The 22,399-nt window shown below is 37.2% G+C and overlaps 1 protein-coding gene across 7 annotated transcripts in view; it reads right to left on the bottom strand.

Moving 5' to 3' along the window:
• Nucleotides 1–6,450: 6,450 nt before the first annotated feature.
• Nucleotides 6,451–22,399, bottom strand: part of LOC135694530 (DNA-binding protein RFX2) — an 87,618-nt gene continuing 71,669 nt past the window's right edge. For 6 of the 7 annotated variants that reach the window (XM_065213312.2, XM_065213318.2, XM_065213319.2 and 3 more), the window contains 13 exons: nucleotides 13,270–13,546; nucleotides 12,815–12,996; nucleotides 12,427–12,540; nucleotides 12,116–12,300; nucleotides 11,562–11,650; nucleotides 10,892–10,986; nucleotides 10,226–10,386; nucleotides 9,769–9,866; nucleotides 9,374–9,523; nucleotides 9,053–9,136; nucleotides 8,282–8,560; nucleotides 8,038–8,110; nucleotides 6,451–7,704 (listed from right to left, as the gene is read on the bottom strand). In XM_065213312.2, coding sequence (XP_065069384.1) covers nucleotides 7,601–7,704; nucleotides 8,038–8,110; nucleotides 8,282–8,560; nucleotides 9,053–9,136; nucleotides 9,374–9,523; nucleotides 9,769–9,866; nucleotides 10,226–10,386; nucleotides 10,892–10,986; nucleotides 11,562–11,650; nucleotides 12,116–12,300; nucleotides 12,427–12,540; nucleotides 12,815–12,996; nucleotides 13,270–13,546 — 1,891 coding nt within the window. In that variant the 3' untranslated portion in view covers nucleotides 6,451–7,600. The remainder of the gene's footprint in view (nucleotides 7,705–8,037; nucleotides 8,111–8,281; nucleotides 8,561–9,052; nucleotides 9,137–9,373; nucleotides 9,524–9,768; nucleotides 9,867–10,225; nucleotides 10,387–10,891; nucleotides 10,987–11,561; nucleotides 11,651–12,115; nucleotides 12,301–12,426; nucleotides 12,541–12,814; nucleotides 12,997–13,269; nucleotides 13,547–22,399) is intronic. The other variant, XM_065213313.2, reaches the window with a different exon arrangement.

Below are 22,399 nucleotides of genomic sequence, written 5' to 3' on the forward strand. Positions count from 1 at the left end.
CTGAAGTGAGACTGTATCATAACGAGGCAACTTCCCGATTCAGACACCGTAAACTCTGCGTAAACACCTCTAGGGTGTATAACATCGTTTCAACTTGACGCAGCTGAAAATTCCAACTTACTTGTCATTGTTGAATATTATTTAATGTTGTTTGCACTATAAAAGCATACGAAACTTACAGTAAGATTAAACATTAGCGACAAACAGGAAATTTCTTGACGAGAAGGAAAGATTTTGTCAGGAGAGGTCGAGATTCTAAAAAATTATTCCTGTAAAAAGAGTTCCTATCATTTTAAAATTTTTTGATAGTACACTTTGATCTCAAAAATTGGCAAATAAAGGTAAAAGGAGCTCTTTTGATCGAGGATCTATCTTACTATACATTGAAAGCGCATGCCCAGTAACGAAGTTTGAGAAGGAACCAAATCCTTTGAAACCCTTTTAAATGATTTTACCTTCACTTTTGATATGTGACGTCCCCTGCAAATTTTCAGGTTTTCTTTTTCGGAAATTTTGAAAGTACCTTGCCATGAATCAATTTTTTGAATAGAAAGCTACTGACTGTACACAATATGATTTTCTTAATGACATAGATTTACAAGGCAAATAATGATCACATTATTAGAGTTAAGGGCATTTTCGACAACAACCTAATTTGATGTTAAGTCAGTCACTAATTTCAACGTGCTAATTTTTGAAAAAAATAATTGTAGCCCTTTTTGGCTGGGTACATGTGAAAGAGAGGTATTATTGCGTAAATCTGATGTTTTAGTATGTATAGTTTTACTTTGTTTCTTCACTCTACTGCATGCTTTGCACTTAAGAAATTTTGCTTATGGTTTCAATGAAATTATCTGTCGAAAAAACTATTTGTTGTATTATAAGTGAGATAGATCTTAATCCCAGGGAGATTTCCATGGCTCTCACGTGCCCGGTTTCAAATTACAATTTAGCAGCATAAGAGCATAACGATTGCATACAGTTTGCTTTTCTGTCGTTTTTAGCTTATGCAGTATTTAAAAATTAATTATGATTGTAACAGAACCAACTAATATTTTTTTACTGCTTTTCTGGTGGGATGGGAATGCAGATTTGATTATTCAAGATGTTGGTTAATGAAGATGTTGAATAAAAATGGATAAGATATACATCTTTGTTCTCCGTAGTAGGGGCGTAGCTAGCGAGGGGGAAGTAGGGAGGTGTGACACCCCCTCCCCATTTCTCTTTATCTATACCTTCGTCGGTAAATTCTACTCCTCATGACCCTCCACCCTTCTAGCCTGGAAAGTCAAGATAGTGATTACTAAGAAACATGAATTTATTTTGAGAATTATGAAATCTTGCTTTATGTTTAAGTGATCCGGTTCACAGCTAAAATCTTGAATTTTGAGTTGAGTGGCCAAAGGTGCCAAAAACTTTGTGTATCAATCCTTGATATGTTTTTAATGTTGAAGAAATTTTTTTGGGTGACACGGAGGGAAAGGGAAAGAATTTTAAAAATAATGGCAAGTCAATGCTTGTACCATCATAATAGAATGAAATATTAAACACTTTACCAACACAAGCCAAAATGAAAATTTCATTTGCAATTATTTTGATTTTTGAACTTTTGTAAATACCCTCAAGGGGTGGCTCTCTTTCCAATTTGCCCACCCCGAGTCATTATCTACAGCTGTGTGGCCCATTTGGCGCAAGCACAAAATTGATACTTTGTGAGTCCAATAGGCAAAATGGTGGGCCAGCCTTGTAGTTGGTAACTGGTGGCTCACAATAGAAAAGTACAGGGCTTAACAATGACGGCTTGCTAAACTCACGCTTAATCATTGTTTATGGTAATCACCTTCACCTATTCCAAGTATGTATTTTTCAGATCATATTATCGATAAAAAGTAACCCCAGTGGAAATTGGAAGACCGGCATGGACACCCAATTCCCGGATTGTTTGATTCATAACATTGGTATCTAAGATAACATGTAAGATTTCCAATGGCAGTGATCTGTTCATTTTCTACCATGCCATCAACCATCACATTCCGCATAAAATATTAGCGACTGCACCCACGACTTTGATCGTTTTAAATCTTAGCCTTGATCTGAGGTTAAGAATATAATCTTATTGAAAATTGACATTAGCTTATTTTCTTCACACGATCTTCCGACACCTAAACTAAATTCAACATGTTTTTCGCAGATCGCCCTTTTCCACATAGCAACTCTCAGCAACTGGGCGCTAACGAGAGAGCAAAGATGTTGTTTTCATGGTAACTATGCAATAAATGACAACAACCACCACTTGCAATCCAATTTAAGACAGAAGCCTCACTGAAGCCACAAAATGTCGAGGAAGAGATAGCACTGGATAAAATCACAGTACATGCATTAAAGTAATTAATGATGTTTTAACGATGGTAATTGACCTCTGAAATTTAAAAATATCCTGTCCTTATTAATATTCTCACAAACTTTACAATAAATATCCTTACATGTTTCAAAACTAAAGAAAATTTCTTTTTTTCATTCATTTTCTATCAAATTTTCAAACGCCTAGTTTCAATAGTAAATAAAACGTTTTATTCACAATCTAAAAAAGTACATTTCACAAGTACAACGTTACAATGACGATGCCATTGGGAGCATGATCGCGGATGATAGGCTTGGCTACCAATTGGCCGTTGCAAATAACAAAACAGGGCAAAACAGTAGCACTATACAACAAGATTTTGTGTTGGTCACTCCATAGAGATAAAAGGTTTTGATCGATTTAAGTGATGAAATGAAAACAGTTGAAATCAAGGTGTTGATATACCACATTTTATTGCAGCGAAGTACACACCAACAAGCCGTTCTTGGCACTTAAAGGAGAACTGACACGCAAAAATAAGTTTGGCTAAAACGGTAGTTTGTGACAAGCAAATTCCAGGATCGAAAAAATTTTTTAAATCACAGTTACCGTTTTTGAAATACAGGCGTTTTAAGTTGAGAAACGACAATTGTTCCGACAACTTGAGACTCGAGGCGAAAATCGTCACGAGTGGACGATCATCTTTGACGTCACAAGTGACATGTTCTCAGCACGTATTGTGTTTCTCTATAGAAACCTTTAACAAAATGCTGCGGACAAATGTTTATTTTGTGCATGTGAAAGGAGCTAATTTTGCATTTTTGACACATAATTGACTTTTTCAATAGTTTGGGACTCTGAATCGGAGTTTTATTACACTGATTTCGAAACAAATGGAGAGTTTCAGCCGTCTGAGTTTTTGCTACCAACCAGCGCTGCCGCTTGGGCAGACAGTCGTCCCATGGCTCAACAGTGACGATATTGTAAACAAAGAACAGACTGGAAGTACAAACTGATATGGAATTTCTATTAAAAATAATGCTATTGCTACAATCTAAATGAGATCAGGTATCGTAAAACTAGAATTTTATTTCAGATTGAGGCGTCTTTGGCCAGACTGCTTTGTCTGTATGGCCTAAATTGGCTAAAATGCCCATGATGCCCTAAACGGAACTGCAAGTTATTAATTGTTAATGTAACATTCTATGATTGTTTTTCAATGTTTTAAACGCGTTAACTGTATAGTGATATTGAATAGTAAAGGCGGGTTAAAAGTCGACTTGTGCGGATTTTATGCCATTTTCACCCGGCGTGAAGGGTTTCGGGAACTGATAAGTTACCTGGCAGTCGAAAGATCTGGATTTACGAAATAGGCTCTTAGCTCTTAGTCAAAAACTTGATTTCTTAGTCGAAGAAAATGCTGTTTAGCTGTCATAGGAATATCAACTGGCGCATTATATTCTTTTGCAAGCAATTTTGACTTGGGTGGGGGATGGGCTTTTTGCAAGACTAGGTTATTCCCTAGTATCTCAACCTCTGTTAAAATACAATAATCAAGTTCAGTGAAATTATTATTAAGTCACACTCGCAGCTCCCATCAACCAAGGTTTTTTCTTGAATTCATATTTCTGCACCCAAAGCAGGTTGCAGGATCGCTTTTACCGCTGTCTCCACTAGATTTCGTTTGTCTTTTGGCTACTGCTTCAACCCCCCACCCCCCATGTTGCGATTTTTTTGTAATTGTAAAAATAAAAACTTTGAAGAAACGGTATCAGTTTTCAAACAAAGTCGACTCCTTTTTTCACAAGCTTAGAGGTTCTTTCAATGTTTCAAAGCATGCTGGTTCGAAGATATCATGGCATGAAAATAAATTTTATGTGGATATAAGCGTCTTAGCAGACATGTAGCTAGGATTTTCTAGCCTCTATATACTTATAAATGAAATGCCTGACAATTTTTTGTCTTTTCACCGCGGACTTTTTTCAATAAAACACGAAACTTCACTTGTATTTTCACCGTTGCGGTGAAAGCCTTTACAACGGCATTGTTAACATGTCACTTGTGACGTCAACCGAGAATTTTAACAACTCCTGGCGATAATCTTGTTTCCGCTTCGGGAAATTCCCGAGTCCTGGCTGTGACGTATTTGACGGATAAAAGTGCAAATATCAGAAAAACGGCGAATCTAAGAAGAAAACTTTTTCCAGATTTGAAATCAGCGACAAATTTTGCATCGAATAAGCCAAAGTTATTTTTGCGTGTCAGTTCTCCTTTAAAGGACGAAAAGGAAGTCAAGCCATCAAAATGAAGTTTGTTGACCGTCTACTTGAATAATAGCTCAAGTGATAAGAAGATTTGCAGTTTTATGTTTAGAGATAATTCATTTTTTAACAATTCTGATCTCTAAGCGACTAGTTACTATTTGCGTTCACGCCAGTGGCATTAATTTTCAGTTACGTAACACAAGTTATGAACAGGTCAAATGTCGATCATCAAAGAACGATACTGCAAGTCAATGCCGAACTATTTGACATTCTAGGCGGCAAAGGTGATTGTTTCAGCAAATGTCGTTTTAGGTAGAATCGAGACCTGGGTTCGATTCAATCCAACTGTTGAAGACCATTTGAAAAGCAGCCGTTCCTAGTACTGTATAACCCCGTCTGTAACGTAATCGTTTATAACGTACTTTCGGTCATAGCGTACTTCTTCTATGACCCTTCTAAACAAATTCCATCGGATACAACGTACATAGTGTGTCTTCTTTGTTAAAAATCCATTGTCTTGCATCACTTGTGTCAAGGTAAAATGTGTCATAGGAGAAAGTAAGACCTCGATCACCTTTGCGATTGTTTGATTTGTTTTATTGTTTCCTTGACCGCTTCAAGTGCAAGTTTCACAACGATTTTTGGAGCTTTTGAATTTGTCTAGCGCCGACGAAACACCGAATATGTTGAGCAAAATTGAAGGCTGCAGTCAACATTTGGATATTAAGAAATGCTTTTCAGATTTCATCTAACTATGTAGCCTATAACAATTCAGTTGAAAATATCGTTTTTTAGTTACATTGTTTACAACTTGGTTTTAGTCACTTGTTACTTACCCTGGTAACAACCCCCCGGGGGGCACTCCCATTATGGCCTAACGGGGAGGGGGGGGTCCAGTCAGGGTCAAAGAGGACCAAAGTAAAAGTGCTAAAAATTACCCTCAAATTGTAGTCTTTTTTGACAATAACCCTCAAATGGTAGCAGAAGAACCGAATTATGCCCTTTGTAGCATCTTGTGCTCCCCTGGTCCTCCTTTGAAAAAATTCTCCGCCATTGACTGTTGTTAAATCGGGAAAGATTTGGTTTCTTAAAAATTTTCTATAATAAATTGCAAACTAAAGTAAGCAGCTGAGTAAAAGCTCCTGCTACAAGGTAGCAAATACTTGAAATGGTAGTGTTATTATCGAAACGTACTTAATCTGCCGGTACCTGAAAGTACGTTACAACCGGATTATACTGTAGTATGCAAATATAACAATTACTTTGCAGCTCGTTTTTCAGTTTAAGGTTTCAAATTCATGTTTTTATGTCTTTGGGAATTTGTAAATTCAGCCAGGTATTGTGTATTTATGTAAAGTTTAAGCCAGGAGAAACCACTGAAATAAACTGCTCAAAATAAGGGAGATATACTCATTTTTTGAAAATATCCTAACAATTTTAACAAATGCTCTATGTTCTTACTTTTTTAAACAATCCAAGATTCGGGTGTACCCAATGTAGATCGTACTTTGATAATGGTTTTCTACTACATACTATCGATTGTTCATAAGACCACTAAATAAGAATTTCGCATCGCAATTTTCGTAGCACAGACGATCAGCTGATAAAACTGCTTCTGCTTTTTTACATAAGAAATAAATAAAAAACGGCTTTTCTTTAACTTTGCTTCTGAGGCTAGACATATTTTTACACTTTTCTTACATTTTTGGCAAATCAAACCTCGCTGCTCTTACAAAGTGTGTTCTTATAGAGAAGAGTGTATCATAAAAGTTTGTGAGTAGATCGTTAGCTACCGTCACCACCTGCGATATGAGCCAAAGAGAACTCGCAATAAACAAGAAACACTGCCGACAAAACTGAAAACTTTAATACTTTCAAAGTTTGCAACTAAAAGCTAGCAGAGACCAAAACTATGCTTAAAACATACAAGCACTCTAAAATTTAGAAAAATCAAGCGCTTCTAATTCTGGCACACCGTCGAAGGGGTGCTTCAAGATGAGCTTCGAACAGACGATACATGGGGAAATAGCATGTTTGATGAACTTATTTAGAAAATTCAAATGATGCGGAGGGAAGGTGCTATAGGGTAATGTAACAGGAAGATCTTGAAAAATGTAAGGGAAACAAATTTCATTAAGATACATTTGAAGCCTAGAAATCAGGATATTTTGCACAATTGTATGAAGAACTTTCTATTTTGCGAAAGGCCTTTGCAAGGGACGGTTTAGACAAAACAAGATAACTTCAAAATCATGGTGCTACATGCAAAAGAAAAGCCTCTGCAATCTGTGTATTACAACTCAATGCTGGACATAAATTAACTTTAATAAATGGCAGAAAAAAGCTACACGAGTTCAACGAAACCGCACTAACAAGCAAAAATAGTAACTAGCTAATAGCGACAAAATCACAAGTTAATTCGCCTGCCATTTTTGGGACAATATGATTCAAAAACATTGTTAAATATTTTTATAGAAACTATTCCCTGTTTAAGTTATTTACATATTACAAGCAATGCAGATACCTTGGATGAGAATTGAAGGAGCTCGAGTCTGCAGCTGATATTTACAAAGAAACGTACGAGGCTTGTACATAAAATTTAGGATTTTGAGGATTCATTATAGCCTCAACAGGAGGTAAAATGGGAAGGAAGGGGAATTAAAGGGGGTGATATTGGAAGTTAAGAATACAAGGTAAGCAGAAGCCTTCCGGAGACAACTCGCATGCGAAATGAGAACGAGCGGCATCGTATACATTGCTGCTACTAGCGCAAAGATATCTTTACGCAAATTTCTGATAAATATGTATGCTTAACAATAACAAATAAAATCCAAAACGTTTCTTTGCTTACAACCCCATCTCTATTGTTCTCTTGGGCTAAAAGTCTGAAATATTAAAGACACCAATGCAAGTAAAATCCATATTGCTATTTACAAGACCAATGGTCCGAAGCCATGGCATCGTCAATCTGTGAGTGCAGCGGCGCTCGTTGAATTTAGCTGTCTCGATTTCGTTTAGTCAGCGGCGGATCTAGTTGAAGAGGAGACTCTCGCTTTAACGATACATCACTACTGTGCCCATTTTTCAATATAGAAATATCTATAAAATAAAGTGATGTTGATAAACTATTTTTGTTACAAGTGAGCTCATATGTGACACTGGCTCTGTAAGCAATGCCTGGCTCAAAAAGGGATTGTGGTCTAGAATGTGCTAAAGGTCTGTAAAATAAACCATAATGAAGATCAATATCCAGTCATATTGTTTGGTGTCTGCTTTTTGGTTGGGACATCTACACAGTAACAAGACTTAAACCTATTTACAAAGTCAAAAAATTGCTAGAATATTAAGCCATGTACTTGACCTGACCAGGCTCTCTGATTAACACTTTCTCAAAAATAGCAATAACGTGTTATTAAAAAAGCTTAATATTACCTTCTTGCATATCACTATCAATGCCACTGCCGCCTATTGAGTCGATGCCAAGAAAATGACCAAAACCAACGAACTAAAAACAATATAAGTCAATTGGCTTTGGCTACAAAAACAGGAAAGTTTTAGGCACAAAAACACTAGGAAGAAAAAAGAAAACTGGAAGATTTATGAGGAAGAAAATGCATTCGGAAAATCACTGCATGAAATCGGACAAAAAAGTGTCATTTGAAAATAAGTTTCTTACCTCCGCCATGACAGCTAGCGGAGACTTTCCGGTTGCATCAGCAACTTTGTGCTCGACTAGATAGAACATATACTCATCATAAAGCAAGCGGATCAGATGAAAGGATCCAAAACTCGCTGCACTTCGCAGAGTCAAATCTCTGATTATCATTGAGCTGTAAAAAGACCACTTCAGTAGAAACTGCCGAGCAGCTTTTGGGAAATTTTCTGTACCCTGGTGATTCTGCAGAACCTGTTCCACAACTCCATCTAGCCACTCAGCCCATTGCTCTAAAGAATGCTAAAAGAAAATGATAGAGTTACAGCTTTCAAGAGACTGTTACACAAAATTTATACTACGGATATGATGTTGTCACAAGGTTATGAAATTTTACTGAATGAGTTTGAAAATGTCAAGATGATAATAGTGCTTTGCTGAAATGAAAATACAATAACTCTAGGAAGAAACACAAATCTCATCACACATTACAGAAATACCTTATCTTTCCGTTGGCTCAAGTTGCAACGGTGAAAATTTATTGGGTAGACAGAACGCTAGCTATGGCATTTGCATATTGCATATTTTTCTGTAAGTAACATTGTTAGCCCTAGCTTTGAACAACCAGCTTGAAAAAATCCAAGCCAAAACTTTTGCTTCTTGCAGGAAAAGTCTTGAAAATTTCATACATCTACTCGTTTTCTCTTAGATAAAAATAGACTCGAAATATAAGCAGCAATAAACGGTTTTAACGACCCTCTGCAACGAATAGGGAAGCAAAAAGCAATGCTTTACCTGCTCGGCTAGGGTCTTCTTGAAGTCTTCTTCAAGTTTTTGTACAAGGGATTCATCACATTGGCACACCCAAGATGCTTGTTCCTTTATTCGAAGAGAAAAATGCATTTTTAGCACGTTTTGCGTAGTTAGAAGAACTGCATCAAAGTGGACCAATTATGGATTTCGCTATCATAGCAAAGTGTGATAAGCACTTTGCGGGATATATATGATGATATATACTGAAACAAAACGTTTTGATTAATTACCGTCAGGTAAATAAAAAAACCAATCTACTCGTTGTTTATCTAATTTAAAAAATATACCAGCGGATTTTTTTACCTGGACGTTAGTAAAATCAACCTTGTTGAGGTCTGTCCACATTTGATTGATTTGACTTGGGTTTTGCAGAACAGCCCTGGCAGCCTGCGCAAGGTGATTCAATGACGTGTACCTACGCAGCGTCTGTGAGAAGGCACTAACAGCAGCAACCTTAGGAAAAAATAAGGGGCGTGACGCATTTTATCTATTAAAGGAGAATACTGAGCAATATTTTCTAAAATTTTGATTTGACCACAATGAGTGAACAATAAGAAAATATATATGCAGGGCAACACAAACCAAACCTGATGCCTATGCTGTGTATTCTCAAAGCTTTCATGAAATTTGTCACAAATACGAGCTTCATAAATTGAAATAAACATTTTGCATTTGTCTGCATTAATGACAAACCTTACCTTTATATTGACAATTTCTGATGGCATTTCACTCATGCTATTGATAAGCCAATTCTCCAAGCTTTTTGCGAAATTGCGAATCATTTGCGTGAGCCCACCTGCAATAAAAATATTAATGGGTTTACATTTGGTTCTTAAAGTCGCATCCTTTTATGAAGGGTTGATACATAAAGCTTCACTTTGAAGCTGGAGACTCAACTGTATATGATGAGGCAGGTAGAGAAAAGCGGAGTGAAATGAGAAAGAATAAGAAAGGGGAAAGAGAAAAAAGTAGAAGAGAAGAAGATGCATAAAAAGAAGACAGAATATAAGTATAATAAATTAGAGACGTCAAGTACAGCAACGCAAAAACTATGCTAGAAAAAAATTCGGATTATCATACCGAGTTGTTTTACAGTCAAATATGTTATCTGAAATTGTGAATAATGTTTTGAATTTGAAAAACGAGATTTCATACTTGGGACAGCTCTCAACACATCAGGGACCAAAATTTCTACCAGTCTTTGGTACAAAATGTAGTCGCTCTCCTTGATGAATTCTTGCACAGGTTTGTAATTTGTCAGAGCAATTAATATGTCCTTTGAAAGTCTGTCCGTTACAACTTCATACCCGGATTCTCTGTGTATGGAAGATATGGCTAAATATTGAAACTAAAAATTGAAAAGGGGGACAATAGTTTGGAAAGAGCAACGAAGATCACAAAATGCATTCGTTATGCTCAGTTAAAAAATCCTTTTCTTAAAAATTACACTTGATAAGAAGAAACACAGAAGGCACCAGATTAGTCTCTGCTGTCAAAGAAAAGATTTTTTCAGCTTTGCAAAACTGTGAAAAAAAGAATATTAAGTGCAAAAGCCAACGCCTTCTAAATATAATAAATAATTGTTTTTCTCTTCACCATTAAATTTTATGGTTCTATTTGATCGAAAAGCTGTAAATTTGAATTTGAGCGAAATTAGGATTTGACTGTCTATCACAAGCGAAGGTGCTCTGAAAATCTTCTTGCAGATGAATTTAATTATCTTTGCAGCAAAACGAACAATTCGCACATCAGGAACACCATATTCTTCAAGGAAATTATATGACAGTAATATGGAATTCTCAATCTTAAAAAAATATTTACCCTTTACTGGCATCTGCAGCCGGGCTTTTCCAGAACGTCTGCCATATTGTTTCAACCAAAGGAAACTGCAAGCTAACGATTACTTGCAAAAGAGCCTGTAAAAATTAATATGAAGTAACTGCTACCGAAGAAATTGGAAATGAAAAAAGGAAGAATAGTAGGATTTCAACTGCAATTTTACAGTAGGCAAAATTGAAATACTTGAACGAGGTTATCTTTACTACATCTAAAAAGATTATTCAACAACCTCTCTCGGATTTGAAAGCGATAATAATAATAATCTGACGGTGAAAAATAAAACAATGTCAGAATAATTAAGCTGTAAAACGGGATTTGCATGAAAACGAGAATTGCTGCTAGCAGTTAGACATAGGCAAAAACCGAGGACGTATTCTCGTGTTGATGGAACTGTATTGATTGACAGAACGGTCTGTGTATAAAAACAGTCTGTGCAGACTTTACGATGTCAAATAAACAAAATGATTAGACAACATGCGTTGATTGACTTCATTCAGTATGGTAATAACATTAATTTCGCAAGAGGTTTCAATGAAAGAAGGGGTTTAACCAAACGACTGAAATTACTGTGCTTTCAAGAAAAACGTGAATAAGGAGAATCGATTGAACCGAAAAATATACAGTGGTTAATTCAACCGGTCGAATAATTTACCTCACAATGATCTCTATACAACATTGCAAAATCACTGATGTCGTCATCAGATAGATTGTGGTCTAGTTTGTATTTGAGATCCGGGCTGCCTACAAATTAAAAATAATGAAACTACTAGTTATAGTGTCGAGCTAACTTTCTTACTAGTATGAGGATTCAGTCAAGTAACTTTAAAAGGTCGAAGCCGCATGCTTTAGGTTGCTTATTAAACAGTTACACAAGACAATAATATTGCTACTTAAATAAAGTGAGATATATGATGAAGAATTTACAGAACATTCAAAAGGTAAATGTTTTGTAAACTATATTGACGGATGGTCGTTGTAAATATAAGCATACTAAGACAGCGTTTCAATTGAAATTTGATTTGTTATTATAAAAAAAATGCCTTTCAGAAATTGGTATACAAAGTAATATTTGTAACGAAAAAAATTCAAATAAAATAATTCTGGTCGGCCAGAAAAAAGGCAACAAAAGGGCTGGGAAAAAGACTTTATGGCGTTGTCTTCAAACTAAGTGGAAAGAAAGACGAACAAGAATTGATTCTAAATTACCAGCGGACTCATCAATTTCAACGTCAGGAAGTTCAGGAAGTCCTGCTGCAATGTCACCAAGGTATTGCTGATGTTGTTGCATCTGCTGTGATACCGCACCACCACGTTCCGAGCCCGGTGTTTGTACACCGGACTGTCCATCCGAGCTCTGATCGTCATCGTACCTACTGGCTATTTTGAACCGGCTGCAAAACAAAAAATTTGATTACCAATTTGCACTTTCATCCTTATGAAGATAATAAATTCTGAAAATGTAGAAGTGATGAAACAATCTGTTGGGAGTGTTCTTAGAACAATAATAAACTGTTTACCTTTTCTGGGGATTAGGTTGCTGCCGCATTGCCACTTGAGTGTCATCGGTCAGTCTTGCAAGCGGAGAGTTCGGTTTGACTCGTATACCATAATAATGATATTTTGAGTTCCCTCTAGGATAAAGAATTGAGCAGTCGAAGAATAAAGTAGCTGAACATTAGAAATGGATAGAATTATAATGAGGTTTGATTTAAATAAAAACATAAATTTGGTAAGGGTTTATCGAAGCAAAATAGCAAAATGCTAACTAATAAACTTAATATCGGGTAGCAAAAATTAAATCTTTATCAGTTGATAATATCTCAATGATCATTTCAATAATTTTGCAATAATGGAAAACAACAACCTTTGGATTAAAAAAGGAGTAAGAGCCGAGCCTTGTCGTACCTTGTGCCGAGTCTTCTTGTCTTTAAACCAAGAAAAACAGATCTGATCAGCTTTCCAAAACTAGCTGCATTAACCGGTTCAATTTTGTTTTCTGCGCAGTGCCGTAAATAGTGATTGTACAGAGTGCTTCTTGGAAGACTGACACCTTCTGCAGTTTCATAGTTTTCTAAAAGCCACTGGACCTACAAAACGAAGAACTTCAAAGTTATATCTAAAACAGAGCTGTAGACATATACTCTGAACGTTAAGTTTTGGCATATGACATTCTATTCAGTTTATTCGCAGAATACGAGCATACAGATACTGGTTATAATGACAAAAACAAGTATTCTCTGCGTGGATGAAAAAAAACTTCTAGAAAAATGACATGATTTCCTTCAGACAATCTGTACAGAGGCATTAAAAGTAAAAAACGCACATCGTTGGACAAACTCGGGGTAAAAATGATGTCATACCGTAGCAGGCGATGCCCTTGTCGTATGTGAAATCGGTACCCGCTGGTGCGCAGCCTGTCCTGGTGTGAGGTATGCTTGTTGGGCAACACCAATTGCCTGAGGATTGACCCCTACTCCCTGTCCAGGGGAGGTTAGCTGCTGTCCACCCTGGCCTTGGTATGTCTGGTATATTGCTGCATTCTGAGATGCTACGTGGTGACTACCTGCGTCTATGTATGATGGCATACTTGCTGATTGGGAGTACATGCCATTCTCGTTATACGAGAAGCTGTTGGATCTGCAAAACAAGACATTCGAATTCAGGAACACTTGAAATTTTGGGGGCATTGACTTCAAACCTTGGTGGCACTTTCCAACAAATGTATTAATCTTGATTACAATCTGGCCTTTAATTAAGCTGAATGGAAAGCAGCAAGCGAAAAAATCATGCAATCACAATACGGATAAATCTTCATGTTTGACTCTGAACTTTAATTTGGCCTTCTAAAGGCTTGGCTAAGATGATTTGCAGAAAGAATATGGCGTGTACAGGCTGGTTTCCAATAAGAAGATCTGTTCAACTTTAAATACAATATTTAGAAATCCATGCGCCAAGTTGGTCAGCATAGCCAAAACAAGACACATGAGAGGCTGGCCTCAAATATTTAATCGGATTCGGTGTTAGCTGGGCTACAAAAAATAATGCTTCTTATTCAGATACACAATACTCGCCGAACTTTTACAAACGATTATATTATTCAATAACTCTCTAGGTAGCATTAAAACACTTTTGCAATACGAAAACAAATTATCGCTTCGGGTTTTATAGGTTCTTCTTCGTCATCTCTTTCCATCCTTCATAGCTTAAAGGGATTACTTAATATTTCTAAACATCTATCACAAACTCTTAAAATTCACCTTCACTTTGATTGTGGATACCTAAGAAATGAAGCTTATTATAATCTGATAAATGTGAACATGAACAAATGAAATATCCTGGCGATTCAAGGAGTTGTCTCGTGCAAAAATTTAGGGGTACAACCTTATTCTGAACAACAAACAGAACGTAGAATTTCAGCTATTTTCGAACTGTATTTGTATTTGGCGCCAACGCCGTAACAAATGATCCTTTGCCTGCAAATCACTTTAAGGTCAATGAAAATCCCAGGAGGAAAGGGTAGGTCAGGTCATAAGGATTTATGAGTGTTTACAAAAAGTGATTGTAAGAGCCTGGTGGTAGACAGGAGTCAAGAAAATGTCAGCGAAAGAAAATTGGAACAAAGACGCTGCACTTCGCCCGTTTAATCGATTTGAGATCGACGACGAAATAGCATAATGTGCAGCTTAAGAAAATAAGAATTTTCGCGACCACAATCTCGTGGAATCAACTGAAAGTAACTGATATTTTGTCCAATGAAAACTGCTGCTATGGAGATGCAAATCAAACGCGCTAATGGACCCATTTGGATTAACGTCTCCGCTACCGGCAAAAAATCAAAGGTAAAGTTAACACAATAAACATGACGATATTTCAAGCGAACTGCAACTTGCGATCGCGAATCTTCGACCTCCTACGGTGCCGTATCGTTTTAATTATTAAGCGGGTTTAAGAAGGCTCGATCTAGCGATTGTCATGATAGCAACACGGCAGCTCTCACCACCTCTATCACCTGTTTTTGCTCTCCATCCCGTCGTTGAAAAAGACGCGGAACTTTGATGTAGGCTGCGTAGGCAAGCTGCTCAGCGCTCAAAACAACTAAATCACGCTTATAAATTTGAAGGATTAATTAAAGCACACCAACAGCATTGAAGCTGTCGACACAAATAGGCGAAAATCGTAAGTGACGTTTTGCTCATTACGATGCGGAGCGAAACGGAGGGGGTGATTTAAAGCCAGATAGAAGAAAAACCTTAAATATCCGAAAAGATAACAAGAATATGGCAAACGTAGGCAGAGATGGTTAGGACAAAGCTGGTGGGCTACCGCATCATACACTGCATTCTGCATGCATGGCTTTACGAGCCTTACTGAAATTAATGCACATCAGTATAGAAACACAACACTGGTCTGGCAAACAGATATGACGAGAAGCTTAACATAATCTAGAAATAGATAGATTACTAGGCTAGGCAAAGAGATTCTGCTGCTCAGATAAAAAGCCGGTGAAAGGAAATTTGTTGGCATATAATCCTGGATTGTCTTTCACTACCAGTCATTGGCAATGAGGAGGAAACTATTCAAGAAACTATGCTGAACGTTGCTTACCACGAAAAGCCTGCAGCCTGGTGGTAATGAACATCATAAACCAGTGAAAACACGCATTCTCCAAAACACAGTAACGACACAAAGAAAAACCATTTGAAAGATCCAAGCAATGATCAGTTTCAATTTTCAAGCAAGCTGAAGTAGGTCTAGCACGAATTAGAGACACTGGGTGGAACATATTGCCCCAGCCTTCGAGATTCAAAAAACATTTCGGCAGCATCTCTACCCCTTTTCACCTCTTTTTCTAGACGATCAGTTACCCTTCTTGAGGCACCGCACCGGCAGGTCTTGTTTACTCTAAAAAAACATTAGCGAAGGGAAGATACTTTACAAAAACTGTTTCATGGCTAATGAAATTACGGTTTTGAACTACTGGCAATAAAGAAAAGACTGAAAATAGGACCACCCAAACAATATTATCGGCTTTCGGTTATCAAAGACCAAGCCATTTTGTAGATGACAAACCAAAACCACTTACCCTCCCACTACCAAGGCTAGACTGCCAATTAGTGGCAGCTCTAATTACGTGTGGCCTGCAAACGCGATTCGACCAAATAAAAACGAAGGAAAATCAAATAAAAAATTGAATATTGATGCATCTCTTTTCCAGCTTTATTTATGGTCAAGCCGGCCCGGTGCAGCGGCTTAGCCTAGCAGCCAGCAATAGATCCTGACCATGACTATGCAACTTCAGCAGCATTCAGAAAACGTAATAGAAAAGAGAGGTACCACGCCCATTCACGCCCACTTTTGGAAAAAACATCTTCTGTTTAAAAGTAAAAGAACAGCCCAGCCGGCAAGTATCCATAACAAAAATCGAAATTGCTATCCTGGCTGATAAACAACCAACCCAAAATCAAAGTAGATGATTCCTTTCTCTGAACTCTTTTAGCATATTGACTCATCGTCTCATCTCTCAGAACGTTAACTAGCCACAGCCTTCCAATAATCGTAACAGCCAAAAAACATATCGAATCGGCCAGTACTAAATCAGGTTATAACGAAAGTCGCTCATCGCGAAATTTTATTTCCGGTTACAGATATCTGGTAACTTCTAGACAGAACGACGAAATTATCCACACTTGTAGGACGCTGATTTTCTCTAAAATGATTTACAGAATACGGAATTGTTAATTAAGTTTTACGGATTTGCGGACTTCTTTACCTGTTGTTTTGTAAAAACGGATCTGGTCAAAACTTGGTTTTTCATGGTCAGGAACATTTACTAGCAATAATAGGAGGTGGAATTTTGGCTAAAATGACTAAAAATGCATGGAATGGCGGATTCCTCACTCCCTTACCTTCAGAGAGAATGAAAACCTTAACAAATAAACCTGGCAAAGCATTAGTGACTTGGTTAACCTGAAACGGGCGACAGAGAAAAACCTTGGAGACTATAAAAAATACGATGGGCAAGCCACACGCCAGTTGCTGTATTTTTCACACAGGTTAGGCTGTTTTGAAATAAATAGAGACGATTTAAAATAATTAGTGGTTTGTCGAAATCAAAATCCATTCAACGGTAAATTCGATGGACATTTTTTAGAAGTTTGGCTTATGAGTGGAACCGAAACAAATTTCATTTTATTACACGGGATCTAATTTCTGGATCATTGCATCTTCAATTAGGAACCTGGTTGTGAAAAACAGGAAGCAATGTCAGAATTTCTGCCTGCGATGCAAAGACATGAAAATATTAGAGCGTGTCACAAACACTCTACGTGGTTTCCTTTCTATAAACGCACATCGACAGAACAGGAAATAAATCTATAAGAGGAACACCTTTTACAAAATTATAACAGAATTTAGCAAGTACGGTACAACAAGTAGCTACTGCACAACAAATAAAAGCTTTCATTTTTTGATAGCAACAAGGCAGTTCTCAAAAAGAGTAAAGATCGAACTCAGGATTCTATTCAGGCTGTTGAGCGCACTTTGCGGATGCTGATTATCAGCCCCACGAGAGATTCCTTTTTTCCTTCCAACTATACGATTTCTTTCTTTCCTTCCCTCCCTCCAAGATATTTCTTTCCTTCCCTCCAAACTACATAACAACCAAAAACTCTGGCCTTTAGTGAGCTGAGAATGCAATATATGCTTATTCTTCATTCTAAGAGCCTGAAAACATTATAGTTTATGCATATCTAAAGCCATGAATTAAAATCTATTTTCTACATGTTAGACAGAGTTAGATAGCTTTACTGCATGGGTGAAAAACTCTCAGTAAGAAAAGATTCGAATAATGCAGCCTGCTGTCGCAGCAATGTTGACAAGAGCATCAATTGGAAGCAAAGTGATATGGAATATTGCTTGTTTGCCAGTTTTCTTATTCTTCATCAGGTAGACAGGAAATTTACAGACATTAACAAACAGCTAAAAAATTTCTGCTATCTCAGTTGATGTTCCTGGAGCATTATCAGAGGGCAGAAAATCAGATAAACCTGAGCAGATAATCAAACCAAGATCCCAATCTCCCGACCGAAAGAAGATACTGTTTCAGATGTTATCAAGCTTGTTGAACCTCAGAAAATACAGTAAGATTTCGATAAACGATTGACATATACGGCAAAATAAAACTAGACAATAAGGATCTGTGATATAGGATAAACTACTTGGAGAATAAAATTACGTAGCTGCAGAAGATTGCAAAGAGACGCTTCTATTTCAAAAGTCATAAACATTTTGCAAATAATTATTGTTAATAAATAAAAAGGGAATGAATAGCAATGCTTGCGTAACCCACATTTGTTACTTAGGCAACCAGTTCCTATTGTCTATTCCGTATCCTAACATGGACACACTAATAAATCTTGAATATTGTCCCATAATTCAATAACTTTTAAATAGTCAGTGTTAACTCAAATGGCTCATGTAAAAAATGATGCTAAGGTTTCTTTTAGCATTATTATCATCCTGATGGAAGCGCATGTTTTGGTGCAATTTTGATGTTTATACTTTAAAGACTATCAAATGACTCAAAGACTTTCTTCTCGTAAAAAATGGGAGTTCTTTATTTTAACCATGTGCTGCAGACAGCGGCCAAGACCGTATGTTTACACAAGCACTATCTGGACCAACTGGGACCCAGTGTATACAGAAACTTTCGACATGGAACGTTAAATAACAAGGCGGCGAATAGAATGCACTGCTTAGTTCTATAAAACATGCTGAGGAACTCCAGCTACAATAATTATTAAGTTATATCAAAAATTTTCAAAGGCACAACATGGCATTCTTGTCTTAATCAAAAGCATGATTATCACGATTGGGTATCTAGACCTCCGATGCAAACTTCCAAAAAACCATTTTTTAAAAGAAAAAGAAGATTGAATATAAGTTCACGACTGAAACAAAGATATACTAATGGTGCCTTGGTCCACGACCTGAGTAATTTGTGCTGATGAAATAGGCCCTTGAGATAGAGGTAAGAGCATAACAGATAACAAATTATCAGTCCTCGTTGTCAAGTCGCTCTTACGTCCCTAGGTTCAATTACAACACCATGATGACTCTGACCTACACAAAATGGTAAAATTGTGACATGTTTTACTTTACGCAGGGAACTTCCGATAGGACAGTACTAAAATCTGTAAATCAAACATGCAGTGATCTTCTACGCTCTGAATTAGAAATCAACCAGGGGCTGATAGATGAAGAGGCCAATGAGAGAAGACTCTAAAAGCATGGAAAATGGCAATATCTACGCACTGCTTAAAGACCTCAACGAGATGCACAAATTTTTCTGCATGCCTTTTCGCAATAGGACGGGCAACCCTTCAGTTCACTTCGGCACTATCGTGCTACATACAATGTAACCTCTGGTTTGGTGCTCTATACCTTCATCTTTCTGTGCTTTTCACTTGCCAATGTTCACATTCAAACTTTTACTTAGCAATCCAACCGGCACTGCCTGCAATATATTCCCGGCTGACAAATAACATCTTTCAAATAACATCATAAAAAGAGAAATCACAGTCCAGGCTGCCAATTTCTGCTTAGCAGAGAGTTCTCTACAATTCCTGGTATAAGGCAACAACAAAAAAGGCTCTTTGATTTTCCAAGAACCAGTTTTGATTGCGAAGAAAGCTTTTCTCGTTATTCTGTTTACAGCACTTGTGCTTACTGTGATAAAATCGCCGGTAAAAATCGCCGGTAAAAGTTCCTAGTGACTGGAATTGTGATAAGATATTCTACTGCTTGCAAGATACTCCTTATCTTGCTGGTCGGTTTCTACGATCACATGAAAGAATGCATACCAAGAACGTGTTACTATAGCAGTGCTATAGTTGCCATTGTCGTCGCAAAGCTTAATTGCTTATACAAGACTACAAACAAACAATAAGTTGGTGATACTAACCTCAGGGCACCTAGGTAATATCCAGACCATTTGTGTTGCGAGGAATACTCAGGCATCATTTCTCAATAAAAACACTCTAACAACAGCAGTCAAATTCACTAATGTGTCCTGGAGCGTAAAATGTCGATAGAGACGGACCAATCGATACGACTTGTCTTTACACTCTAAACACGCACATCTCCATAATGAGTGCGGTTTTCTATTAAATAGGGCACCAACAACTTATGAATATTCATTCCTTATAATTCAATAGCATTGGTTGCCATGCGCCCGACTGTTCGAAGACAAATAACGTATTGAGCAAACCTGCAGCTACCATACACTTTGATACTGAACAACTGTGCAACGTAAAAATCCATAAGATTCACACTTAAAAATTCAGCTGACACATACGAGGTAGAGCACAAACGAGGCCAATCGCGCGTCAACAAGTTTTGGGAATCTGTACAGCGCCAAGTTGAATTCCAAAAATCTTAAATGTTACGCAGAGGATGGTTATTCGTGTACCTATGTGAATTAGTTTCTCTAACCTTACAGAAAAGAGAACAATGTAACAACAGTTGCTAGGATACAAGACAGACGATATGATAAGACCTATTATCTTTAAGCGATGGCGGTAAAGATAAAACGGAAAGTAATCGATTCTTTGTAAAAGAGAAGTTTCAATAATATGACAAATCGCGTTTAAATGAGGCTTTTGTTAAGCGGAATTTCCAGTACAGAGAGAAAACCACACACAAACGCAAGGCCACGAGTAAGCCAAATGTGTTATGAGAAACCAGGTCATTCGTTCATCGAGTATTTGATAGCGTTCAAATACTTCTGGTTGATGGTGGTCCTAGTCCGTGGGCGTAATCCTTATACACTGGTTTAGTTAAGTTGCAGTATATTTGCCACGGGCGTTACCTTAAACCGGCGTTCTCATTCCCCGGAGTATGTATGATGAAGAATGAGTGATGAATCACACAGTCGTGTGTGATGAAGGCCGGCGAAAACTAATGGCAGAGATCAGCACCCTGTTCAAGCAACCTCTCGAACAGAACAAGCTTAACAAAGGGACTGGACAGAGGCTTAAGACAATCGGTTAAATAAGGTGTTTCTGAAAGGAGAAGTAGTCTCCATTAAAAGAGGAATTTCCCCCTTCTAGTTGTTAACACTAACAATCAAGGGTTATTTTAGGGAAAATTTACAACATCACAAATAAAGGGCTTGAAATTTTTTTATCAAGTTTTATAATTTTACTCTTGACAAGAGCAACTGCAACAACGGGGATTTGAGAACCACTGGTTTTAAAACAAGTAAGTCTTGACTAAGGAAAACTTCTTTTGACTAAGGACACTGTTTTTAAACCACTATGCGGCTGCCGTGAGATATTATCTGGTGTCCCGTGAAGAAATCTCCAATTTCACGCAATTGTTCTCTAAAAAAAGGACCCAGGTTTAACACTGTGTAAATAAGAATATTTTGTTTTATTTTAAAACACTTTTTTCATTTGTGTTAATTGAGAAAGCTATTCATAACACTTCGATGAGATCGAATTTAAATTATGTAAAGGCAATTAAGTTTCATTTTTTAACATTTTTTCGAGGAGAAATTTGCCGTGGATCAAAAGGTTGAAAAATACTAGCACGGAAGACCGTAAAAATTTAAGAAATATAAAGGGTGGTGGTGTTTTATCCAATGCATATTTCCACACGCCAGGTGTATCGCGAGGTATCGGACATGAGAGCGAGGAAAAGTTGTGGAAGATCTAAAGCCAGCAGTCAAGAGATACAAGAGATACAAACGACACAATTCTTTCAAGTGAGCTTCACAAAGTATTTTTATCAGCTTGTTTGTTCGCATTTGACAACTTGGAACCAACAGCCATCTATTTCAAAACCCATTCGAAAGCAAAAAAGATGAAGGCTATCTCAAGTCCTTGACAGAGAAGAACAACCTTTCCAATCAAGCGATATTTGAGTTAATTCAAAGCGACACTTTAACTATCCTTGATGTCGAAGCGGGGACCAATGCCATGAAAAACCAATGCCTTCTAACTAAAAGTCTTTTTGGCTTGATTGATTGAGGGATTGGAATTGAAACTGACACATCTCTAAATTAACTAAAGGGAATCACAGTTCACGAGGATGCGAACGACGTGTTCCTCAGTAATATTTAGCAATAGCTTGTGATACAGATGCAGTTACAAATGAAATTGCAAGATCGCTTTTGCCACAAAGAATTCAAGCCTTATGTGTATTCTAATAGTTGAAAAGTGGGACCCTCGTCCGTGTGTCATTGAATGACTGAAATCGAAATAGAGAAGGCAAAAACAAGCAGAGAAAGGGAAAAGACATTTCAAGGGGCCAGGGGTGCACACAGATGCAGAGAGTGTTACCTTAAACGAACTTGACAAAGACGACAAATTGCCGATATCAAAAGTTAAAAAATTCAAGATTAAGGCCTGAATGGCATTTTACTACAATTCTTCTTTTATTTTAGGTTTTTTACTTGATTTGGTGTTTGAAATTGAAATTCCTTTTGTT

Source organism: Rhopilema esculentum, chromosome 8 (genome assembly GCF_057945365.1).
Source record: "Rhopilema esculentum isolate cy_ngs chromosome 8, ASM5794536v1, whole genome shotgun sequence".
In the NCBI taxonomy this organism is placed as follows: Eukaryota; Metazoa; Cnidaria; class Scyphozoa; order Rhizostomeae; family Rhizostomatidae; genus Rhopilema; species Rhopilema esculentum.